At 28.1% G+C, this 11,464-nt stretch overlaps 2 protein-coding genes across 4 annotated transcripts; one reads left to right on the top strand and one right to left on the bottom strand.

The window, feature by feature from the left end:
- The first annotated feature begins 94 nt into the window (after positions 1-94).
- LOC113556962 (39S ribosomal protein L3, mitochondrial) lies at positions 95-1,545 on the top strand. The gene has a single exon (XM_026962209.1). It carries the CDS (start codon positions 255-257, stop codon positions 1,380-1,382), a length of 1,128 nt encoding a protein of 375 aa, XP_026818010.1. The 5' UTR covers positions 95-254; the 3' UTR covers positions 1,383-1,545.
- Positions 1,546-1,729: 184 nt separating this feature from the next.
- Positions 1,730-11,415, bottom strand: LOC113557387 (cellular tumor antigen p53-like). 3 transcript variants are annotated; one of them, XM_026962872.1, is made up of 9 exons: positions 11,231-11,415; positions 10,930-11,074; positions 5,666-5,736; positions 5,196-5,328; positions 4,276-4,431; positions 3,107-3,305; positions 2,421-2,640; positions 2,073-2,334; positions 1,730-2,013 (listed from the first exon to the last, which is right to left on the bottom strand). In XM_026962872.1, exons 2-9 carry the CDS (start codon positions 10,930-10,932, stop codon positions 1,864-1,866), a joined length of 1,194 nt encoding a protein of 397 aa, XP_026818673.1. In that variant the 5' UTR covers positions 10,933-11,074; positions 11,231-11,415; the 3' UTR covers positions 1,730-1,863. The 3 variants fall into 3 exon arrangements, with proteins under 3 accessions (XP_026818673.1, XP_026818674.1, XP_026818675.1); XM_026962873.1 differs by lacking the exons at positions 10,930-11,074; positions 11,231-11,415 and adding an exon at positions 8,177-8,457; XM_026962874.1 differs by lacking the exons at positions 5,666-5,736; positions 11,231-11,415 and having other exon boundaries at positions 1,731-2,013; positions 10,930-11,183.
- Positions 11,416-11,464: the final 49 nt, after the last annotated feature.

Here is an 11,464-nt window from a genome sequence, read left to right as displayed (position 1 = left end):
ATGTGCTTCAAAAATGAGCATTGAGTGATACCATTATCACTATGTCCCATATCCAAGGTGGGTTGATAATATTACACTGATAACTGGATCTACTCGGCCCATCGCATAACCAGTAAGTTGTAATGCGCAAACCAAATCGTCGAAATGGTTCGCGACGAATTCTCCTTGTTGAACTTTTAATTTCCAACTATACCGACTCATGAGTTTTGCCGTAGTTTAGTCGAATACATATTTAATATCGCGAAGTGTTTGACATGTCGAAAATCATGAAACGTACCGTTTTTGATATTCCAGCGTCGTTGCGCATCACGTTCAGCGGACCGACGGCGTATCAAGTGCGCACCGCACACAACGTCCGGGCGCCGCGTATCAAATATCCGTTATGGTATTTGCAACGGGAGCGGGCGAAAGACGACCAACAGCTTACCGGAGACAACCGGTCCTTCATCAAGGAGGCCGTGCACGACAAGTTCGGCATGCCGGCGGTCATTCACGGTATATCTACGTACGACGTGCGGTCCCCGTTGAACGAAGATTCCATCGAGTGCGCGAACGTCGAATGGAATCCCAATTTCCAACGCACCGGACTCATTGCTCGCAAGCTGGGAAACTATCCGATGTGGTTGAACAACGGTAAGAGCGTGCTCACTACCCTTCTGCAAGTCATTGACAACCATGTAATCAAATACATCCCGCCCGGCGAATTCGATCCGCCGAGAAAACCTTATACGTGCCCTAACCACAAGAAACAACTAGGTTGTCTGTTGGTGGGCGCCGAGAGCGCCGATCCCCAATATTTTACGAAACAATATTGTGGATTATTTTATAGGGAGGGTATGATGCCAAAAAAATACCTCGGCAGGTTCATGGTTTCTCCGGAAGCTGCTCTACAACCTGGTACGCCACTCTTGGCTTCTCACTTTCGGCCAGGAGATTTTATCGATGTACGTGGAAAAACCATTGATCGAGGATTTCAAGGTGTGATGAAACGGCATGGTTTTCACGGTATGCCTGCTACCCATGGTGTAACCAAATCTCATCGTCGAGGTGGTAATGTTGGCCACGGCGGCGAAAAAGGTAGAATATTTCCCGGAACAAAAATGCCCGGACATATGGGTAATAGATACAGATTACACAAGGGAGCTGAAATTTTAAGAATCAACCACAAATATAATGTCATATGGGTAAAAGGAGTAGCATCACCGGGAGAAACAAATTCAATAGTTTATTTGTACGATACTATACTACCATTAAGAAAGCACAAGTCACCACCACCATTTCCAACAGCCAAAGTTGTAGATGATGATCAGTTAATAGATTCATATAAAGAAAATTTATACAAATTCACTGACCAAACTATAACATTTGAAGAAGACAAATAAATGTATTATGTATGTAAAATAGTTAGTTTTAATATTTTTGTGAAAGTAAATTGTTTTTTACAGATCTAAAAAACCATATTCATAGAATGAGAAAATCTGTTATATTATTCTAAATTATATTTTCATTAAAATAATAATAATAAAAAAAAAGAGTAAATAGTAATTGTCTATTGAGTACTAAATTTCATTACAATTCAGAAACAAATTTTTTTATCTCTCATTTTTAATAAAAAAAAATGTATATATAAATATAATATAAATCAACTTATTTATGTTAAATAATAAAAATATGCCAACACTAATATAATAATAAATGCATGATCAAGTTTGATCAATAAAAATTTACAATAAGATAATTCACAAAAATGTAGAAAAAAACATTGTAATGTATATGGTACTTAATAATTAATTTATCATTACAATACATTATTAAGGCTTAAAAAAATGTTCATAATATAATAGAAAACTCAAAAATCCAAAATCATTTTAGGTTGTCCAACCTAGATTTCAAGTCTTTAAGTAATGGTTGTGTATCTGTAATATTATGAAGAGATGACGCACCACTAATTACAGAGTATATATTTTCTAATATTATTTTATAATGCTCCTTTATTTTGGTTGTATAATTTATCTGAAAATAAAATTACAAGTTTAAGATATGTAAATTAATCATTAAATATGAGAACTAACCGGTAATGTGTATGTATTTTCAGTTATATTTTCTGCCGATGTTGAAGACTCTAATTTAATAATCTTAGCTGGTGGAATTTCATGTTCACTATGATGATGGTGATGATTCTTATGATGATTAATTTCTTGTGAAATGCACCTCTTGGTTCGACGAAAAACAGTATTTTTTTTTAAATGAGTATCTTCTTCTTCGCGTACCATATCTCTTTTAGGACAAGAACAAATTTTTACTGGAAGTACACGCCGGCCAAGCACTTGGCCACTATAAAAACAACATAAATGTTAATAATATATTATTTTCTTAAATATTTGTTATAAATTTATTATTTATAGACATAATATACACACGTGTAATCTTCTAATGTGAATATTACAATTATAGGACGACGTTGCATTCCGCTTATACAAGAAGTCTTGCATACAAATCTATAGGATAATCTAGTGCTATCTGACTCATGTTCTGGTCTAGATAAAAGTGTAACCACGCTTTTACGCTTACTAACTTCATCTATATGATAGGTAGTACTTTCATTATCACAACGTATAACATGTTCTAAATGAGTAATACCTATAACAAAAAAATTAATCCTGTATTATTATGATGAATTTGCAAGAACATTATATATATACATATATATACAGTAAATTCTCATTATGTCAAGACTTTAGGAGAATAGAAAAAAGTTTGACATATTGAGTTTTCTAGTAATAGTAGTTTAAAGAGAATTTTAATTCTTTCAATCGAGGTAAAAAAAAAAAAAACCCATTGACATTTGACATAATTAAAATCTACTGTAATACAAATTTAAATATATATATTCATTTTTAGAATATAAAATTATCAATAAAAACTGAAATACATCAGTAGATTTTAAATAATCTCTAATTAACCATTTAATTTTAAATTTATCATATATTTATTTATAATCAAATACTTAATGAATAAATTGTGACTTCTCAGTTTTCATTAACAACTATTAAAACAACCTATAACTATTAAAAATGTTGAAAAAAGATAAAACTGTATTTTTTACCTTTGTTAAACTGATCTATAGGTGATAAATGTTGTAAACAACGATCAACAGGTTCTTTTAAATAATCCGCTGAACTATACATAGGCATAGCGCGTACAAATAATAGTGTATTATTGGCAATCTTCTCAAAATCACATTTAAAATTTAACAGAAGTACCTTATTTATATCAATGAAAAGTTTCTGTAGTTTCACTGAATACTAGAGGAAATAAAATTAGAAAAAATATAACTATTAAATAATTAACAGAAATTATGGTACTGTTGTTACATTTGATCTACTTAGCATACACAAGCGATCTATCGGCTACATAAATTGTGCTCAACTAAAACTTATTTAAAAAATATATTTACAGATATAGCATGATAATATGAATATGATCATTATTCATCATCGGTATAATTAAAAGGATGCTAGATACAGTGTGCATTGTCTCCATCTTAACAAAGTATACCATAACAAATTTGCATTCAGCAGAATCTACTTTAAAATGTAAGCTTTTAATATTAAAATTAAATTTATCTATTATCAAACTTAAAAATGACAATATAATCAAGAGCATCTTGTAGGATTTCATTAATATTAAAACTTTAAAGTTACAGCACAAAATCAGTTCTATTGAAAGAAAATTTACTATGTTGTACATTTGTAAGATTGAGACAATACATAAAGGTATAAAGTGTTGCATGTTGCATTCTCTAAAAATAAATAAGCTTACAATATAATCATCGATCAAAGATTATATGACAATTTACCACAGTTCAAAAGCTACATCAAAACAATTATCAGTTTTCGTTTTTTTTTTCATTATAAGACACTTTTAATGACATACAATTTGAAAATTAAAGGGTTATTACCAAATAATAATGAAAAAGTAACATGAAATGTACTAAAAAAAGTCAAACTTATCAATCACTATGTGCTGCGGATAACAATTTTTTCTCATATACTGATCTCAACAGTAAATATCTCAGTAATCTTTTGTTAACCAAAATAGTTGAGTTGATTTGGTACTATAGTTATCTTAATTCAGTGAGAGAAACAAATATTTGATGTTAATTTAATGTTAAAATAATAAAAAACATATTAACAAAAACCGATAGATAGATACGTAGCAACAATACTGAAATTATTGATAATTTATAATTTTAATAATAAACATAATACAAACAATCCATTTTTGACGGTATGATTGGAAACTGGAATCTAACAACACTTCAAAATTAAGACTACCGCCAAATTCATCCTGACACGGAATAATACCAGTTGGTGATGATTTTACAGAACCAGCAGCACATGTTTCATGATTTTCTCGGTCTTCTTCCGGCTAAACACATATAAAAAAATATGCTGTAATACAATTTTAAGTATAAAAATTCTTCAATCATTAAGATGGAAAAAGGTTTGTGTTAGAAAATTAGAACCTACAGATCGTCATAAATAAAAAAATTTAATAACTTAAAATTATTAGGGAAACAAAAAAAAAATATTAAAATTTTGATACGAAACCAGATTAAGCTTAAATAGATATTGTTTTAATATAAAAATTCAAAAATAATTCACTATGATCTTGAATTGTCCACAAATTTCCTAAACAAGATGTCAAATTTTAAAAATTTAACATTTTACAGTGCTATTTATAGATTATTTAAATCTTAGTTTATTTTTGGATTTCTATACACAAAATTAAATGTTTGTTTGCAAATAAAACAGCTTGAAAATTGAATACAAAGTACAATGTTAATCATACATTTATTTTAAAGCAATTAAAAAATATCAAAAATGCATTTTAGTATGCATTAATTTAACAGTGAATTCAAATTTAACACATCCATTATAGTGCCCACTCAATTAAGACTGAAAGGTAAACTTGACATTTGACCTCTACTAGACAGCAGATCAATTTTCATGATTTTTTAAATTTTAGACATTAAAAATATATATTTCAACATATATTTTAGAAAGTACTTTTGAACATATATTGTCCTTGAACAATTCTGCGATATGATTATGACAACATAACTCAAATTTTTATACAGATTACCTATATGTTAATATAAATATATTGTTCTTAACATAATTAAAAGTTACCGTTTGCGGAAGATTCAAATCTACAATCCTCCCATTTTCCATTGAAAAATAATACTCATTGATATCATTTTGATTTATGTAGACCCCATCAAACTGTTGCTGTAATAGTGATGGTGTTAAGCTGTCTTTACAACTAATAAAAATAGAAATAAAATATACATATTAAAATTTTAACCTTAGGTATAAAAATTAGGTTACCTAATGTTAATATTTCATATACAAATTAATTTAATTTTAGATATTTTCATAATGAGGAATTATTTATAAAATATTTCAAAAATTTTATCTAAAAATAAATAACACATAATATTAATATCTTTTTTTAATATTTAAATTATTATATAAAATTAAATTGAATTTGATAAAATAAAAAAATATTTTACATATGATAATAAACTTAAATAAGAAAAAGCAAATAACAAGCAAAGCGTGCAAAGTGCAAAAGATTTAAAAAACATGCTTATACTTACGTATTAAAATTAAAAATTTCTTCATTAGAGTTCTGCATTTCTGATAGGTCAGGAAATTTTGTATCATCCATCTAATACAAAAAATATGTCCACACAAATTTCTTACTAACTTCATTTTTCAAATTTCAAAAAATAATAGATAAGAGGTAACTAAATATTATATAATTAAGATTTTGATGGGAAACAAATAAACAAGTTTTTAAATTATATAAATTATACATAAATCTTGTAAAAACTGTAATAAATAGAATACAATTAATATTATTATTGTATATTAATATAAGGGGGTGGTTAATTGCTATCATAGGTTACTTTAAGAGGCTGTAATTTTACTTAAGCTTTTTTTATATTTCAATTAATCTGCTCATTCAGACCTATCAACCTCTTACCCTATTTCTCAAAAAACCTTCCCAATACTCAATTCAGATTTAGGTACAATCATTCCACAATACATCAGATCCTCCACAAAATTAAAGCAATTTACCCCCATACTTGTACCTACTTATTAAATCATATCTTAGTGATCACCACTTCAAGGAAAACTTCTTCAAATATTTCTAAAATAGAGGCCGGTGTTCCACAAGGTGCAATTTTTACACCACTCCTTTTTAACATCTACATTGCAAACTAACCCACTACTCAAAACACAATAGTAGCAGACTTTGTGGACGACAAAACACTACTTGCATCCCACTCTGACCCAGACATAGCTGCCTCTTTTATGCAAACCCATTTTGACCTACTAGCCTCATGGAACACAGAATGGAGCATGAAATTAAATTAAACAAAATCGCTCCACTCTACCTTCACACTACGTCTCAGAGACTGTCCACAACTATTCCTTAATAATCAAACTCTACCCTACTCTCAAAACGTCAAATATCTTGGACTAATCCTAGACTGCCGGCTCACGTGTGGGCTTCTTATATACGCTCCAAACATTTAACGCTCAATGATCATAGCCGCCAGCTACGATACCTACTGACCTCTAAATATATTTATCTGAACAACAAGCTCCTTATATATGAAATGCTACTTAAACCAATATGGTTCTATGGTATATAGCTCTGGGGATTAGCAAAACCTACTAAGATCAATAGAATACAAACCTATCAATCCAAAATCCAAAGAAAAATCACTAAAGCACCATATTACGTTTTCAATCACACAGTCCATCACTACCTCTCCATACCCTTTGTCGCAGACATAGTTAAAACACACTACAAAAGACTCCATAATCGCCTTTCAAACAACAGAAACCTACTCATGCATGTTATCTCTTCCTTGACTATCCCTGGAAATCCTCCCAAACGACTCAAGCACAAATAGTATAGAAACCACCTACTGACAGACTAATATTCAATTTTAATACTCATGAGTCATGTTTTTAATCGTAGTACCTCCACGGGGAGGCTTCTTAAACAGAGTGTAGAAATCTTTATCTATTTATTTATTATATATTTTTTTTTTTACTATCTATTTACTTCTTCAATTGTTCATATTGTTCATTTTTTTGTAATAGATTGAATACAACACTTTTAAAATTAAAAAAAAAAAAAAATTAATCAGCAATTTATGAGTATTTTGAAAATATAATATTTTACATACTACTCATAACTAGTATAAAAATTAAAATTTTGTAAAGTGAATGTACAAACACACATAATTATTTAACTTTAAGTTTGATGACAAATCAATTCACTTTAATATTAATGTTAACAACACAAGACTAATAAATTCTACTGAATGCATGTTTACTATTACTATAATGTGTGAGAGACAAAGAAAGAGAAAACAAATAGTACACTGATATTATCAATAAAAAATGTTGCCGTTTTTTTCTATTTATAGTGAATAGGTACCTACATACTAATTAATAATATATTAAACATTTTTTATGTTTATCACATATAAATTATAATCAATAATTATATATAATTTACAGATTTTGATAATTTATAGCAACCTTCTAAAATTTATAGAGGTCTTACAACAGAACAGTCAATAAGGTTATCAATAGATAAATCTCTTTGTCTCCTAAAGAAATAAAATAACAGCTAACACTATTGCAGTAATTAACTAATTGTGAGTATAAATTGTAAAGTTTTTTTTAAGTAATATATATAAACCTGTATTATTAAAATTGTGTATCATCGCTTCAAGGGAAATCACAAGTATCTGTTAAAGAAGCTATAGCATAGGGGAGAAAAAAAATAATAATAACATTGATTATTATACTATTTTATTCTAAACGTAAAACACTGAATTTATCAATAATTAATCATCATAATCTTTCTATGTCCTTAATAATTTAAAAATCATTAAAATTATGTTAAGAAATGAAGGAGACGTGGGATGAAAATGTTTGAATTTGTTATATGAATGGATAGCTACCTAATCATGCCAAATATTTTGAACAAAACTAGGCAATAGATGATTAAGAAATTGATTATACTCTGAATGTTGCCAGTATACAAATGGTAACCCTACTTATATTATTACTTGAAGTACCTTATGAATTTGATGTATCTTGTATTGTGTATTTGGTTCAAATCACCCCTATGACTATGTGTCAACTGCATGCAATGTTCAAAATCACTGAATAACTATGTATTAAAATAAAGTATTACCTTGATACCCAAGTAAATTATAAAGCCGAGAATATAACTAACAACAACTATCAATTGACCAAGCCACTCAACATGCATAAACAATTTGTGTAACTGATACTTTTCCAAGACTGAATTGTATTCTATTTATCATATTGTAGACCCTTAATTTTTTTACTATTATTTTTACTTATAAGTAACACCACTAACAATCACAATATTATAATCAATTAAATAAATTATTATCTATTAGACAAGCTATTTTTATATTGCTACATCTTAAATGGAAAACACACAATAAATATTAAACGTAATAATTAAACTCCAATTACTTTTTATTTTTTAATTATATTATTAATCTAATTATAAAACTAATACTAAAAATGAGTCATAAATGTAACAAGGATGTAAAACATAAGAGTAGCACAATAAATAAAAATGCCTAACAATAAAATATTTTTTTTAAAAAAATACTTGTAATTTATACTTTAAGAATATTCTCAAAAGATATTAATTAATAATGACATGGATTAGGTACACTACAGTAATAATAAAGATTTAAGGAAATATATAACCCACATGTCTTTATTCAATCCTACAAAAGCGTAACGTAACAAAATTACATTCAATATTTCTCATTTAGCTTTGTTAGTTAATATTTAAGTGTATTTACCGATTAATAAACTTAAGAGGACGCTATACTCGTTTGTGTTGTCTCTGTCTTATACACGCGTAACATAGCTAAAAACTGTTTTTCGCGGGACAAATTTACTCCCTCGATATTTTAATCAAAACAACCAAAATTATAAATCCCATTGGGAAGAACTTACCTGTGACATAGCATTTTAATTTTTTTGATAAATTAATTTGAATGCAATTAAAGTTATCGGTTTGAGAACTTTAGGTTTTTTTATTTAATTATTAAAAATTATTGGTTACCACTATCATAAAAATTAAAACGCTACATCACAGGTAAAGTTCTTCCCAATGGGATTTATAATTTTGGTAATTTTGATATAAATATCGAGAGAGTAAAGTTGTCCCGCGCAAAACAGTTTTTAACTATGTTACTCGCATATAAGACAGAGACAATACATGCTGCTATATCGTCCTGTTAAACGTAATAACATATACCATATAATGTTCAAAATATTTCAAGATTTTAATTTAAAATATATTTTCCAAAAAACTATTGAATAAATTGTTACTTTCAATAATAAAAAGTAACTATAGACAATTTCAAATGGAAAACCTCTCATGGCCGCTGCAGGCCACATGATTGAATCTGTGCAAACTATGATGTCTTTTTTTCCTCATTTTTCCAAATTTATTTAGAATAGAATATACTATTAATGCTAATAAAACTAATTAAGAACTACTAAATATAAATGTTCTATGTTTTGCACTTTTCAGATAGATATAACACACATGGGTGTCGAGTGAGTGGAATATCTTCCTTATGTGGTTTTATAATTACTTTCCTACCGAGAGCTATACACAGGCTCTCTCTAATCAAAATTAACATTGTTTATGATTAAAGGAATAAATTTAAACAAAATATACAATAAGAAATACTGTACTCTAAAAATTAAGTTAAACACAAATTTTAGATTTTGAGCGGAACGGTGATGTATTGATTTTATAAAGATGTGTAAATTTTTTTGTGGGTGTAGACCAGTGTTTCTTAACTGGTGTTCCACGGAACCTAAGGGTTCTGTCAGCCAGTGCCAAGGGTTCCATGAGAAATTTGGGAAAATATTAATTAATTAATAATATTTTCGATTTGAATTATAATTCTAACATAGAATAGCTCCAAAAATTTTATAGGGTTTCACAAAAGGTTTAAGTTCCTACAAAGATTTCACGAGTAAATAAGTTGGGAAACACTGGTGTAGACGATAAGTAATGGAAAAAGTCTTTGACTTTCAACTTAAGAATAGTTTTGGATAGAAAATTGGAACTAGTTTGTACTTTAAAGAGATAAAAACTAAAAATATCAGTACTTTTTTTATAGTCAAAAATAACAAACAAAAAATTAAGGAAAAACAATATTTTATACTTATATCCAATATTATTATTAAAATAATTATTTTGGAACTATGGTAACTATAATTTAGATGGTTTTTGTTTAGTAGTTTTTAATCGTATACAATTATCATTGAATTAAAAATGAATTTAACAAAATCCATTTTAGAGATTTAATCAATAACAAGTTAAACTCAACATCCTATGTAAAGCAAAACGGTATCCATTTTCCTACCTTTTAACATTTTAATTCGCACAAATACAATTTTTAACAATTTGTGTATGGAATATGAATAACCAAATACCAAACCATTTCAACAAAGAACAATGTAACATTTTTTTTTTCACTATAAACTTTAAAAAAATGGAATATAAAATGATTTGTATAGTACAGTAAACTGAAACTAACCAATTTATCAAGCACAAGTGATAATGTTATAAAAAATTACAAATAGTGCTAAAAATCAAAACTAAAAACATAAATGTGCTCTATAACTAAAAATTGTGTATATTTTTAATTGTTAAAATAATTTATCAAAAGTGCAAAAATTTTAGAGAAAACCAAATTATGTAAATAAAAACAGACATAATATGTCATAATGAAAAACACAAATTAAAATAATGTCTTACCATAAAATCCGTGAAATGTATATAATATTCAGATAGAAATTTAAGCAGCGTTTCTACAGTACAATATCAAAGGATACCGACCATGCCGTTAATGACCATTAAGATCAAGTTAATTTCACAAAAACTTCACACATGCACCTGTAACCTGTATGAATATAAGACAGTGTATACTGTATACGGGATAAGATAGTTACGGGGGATATGATAGTAAACGGGATATGATAATATACGGGATACCATGACAAAATAAATATTATTCTGGGTATTGTCACAGCTGGTATCTATTCTGTAGACAGTATACCTGCGGTCCTGCAGGCTGCAACCTGCAATTGGTCACTTTAGTATTATGTTACTGTGCCTATGAACAACTTTACTGAAGTCACTGAACAGTGGACACCTTGGGGTCATTATTATTATTATCATTTATCGTATGGTGTTCATCAAGCAAGCATTATAACTCCATAAAAATTTTTTTTAACAAATAAAAAAAAACTTAATTAGAATAGAACATAAAAATAAAATAATAAAGCTAAAA

This window comes from Rhopalosiphum maidis, chromosome 4, assembly GCF_003676215.2.
Source record: "Rhopalosiphum maidis isolate BTI-1 chromosome 4, ASM367621v3, whole genome shotgun sequence".
NCBI lineage: Eukaryota > Metazoa > Arthropoda > Insecta > Hemiptera > Aphididae > Rhopalosiphum > Rhopalosiphum maidis.
The sequence above is the reverse complement of the archived record's forward strand: the minus strand, read 5'-3'. Positions and strand labels throughout refer to the sequence as shown.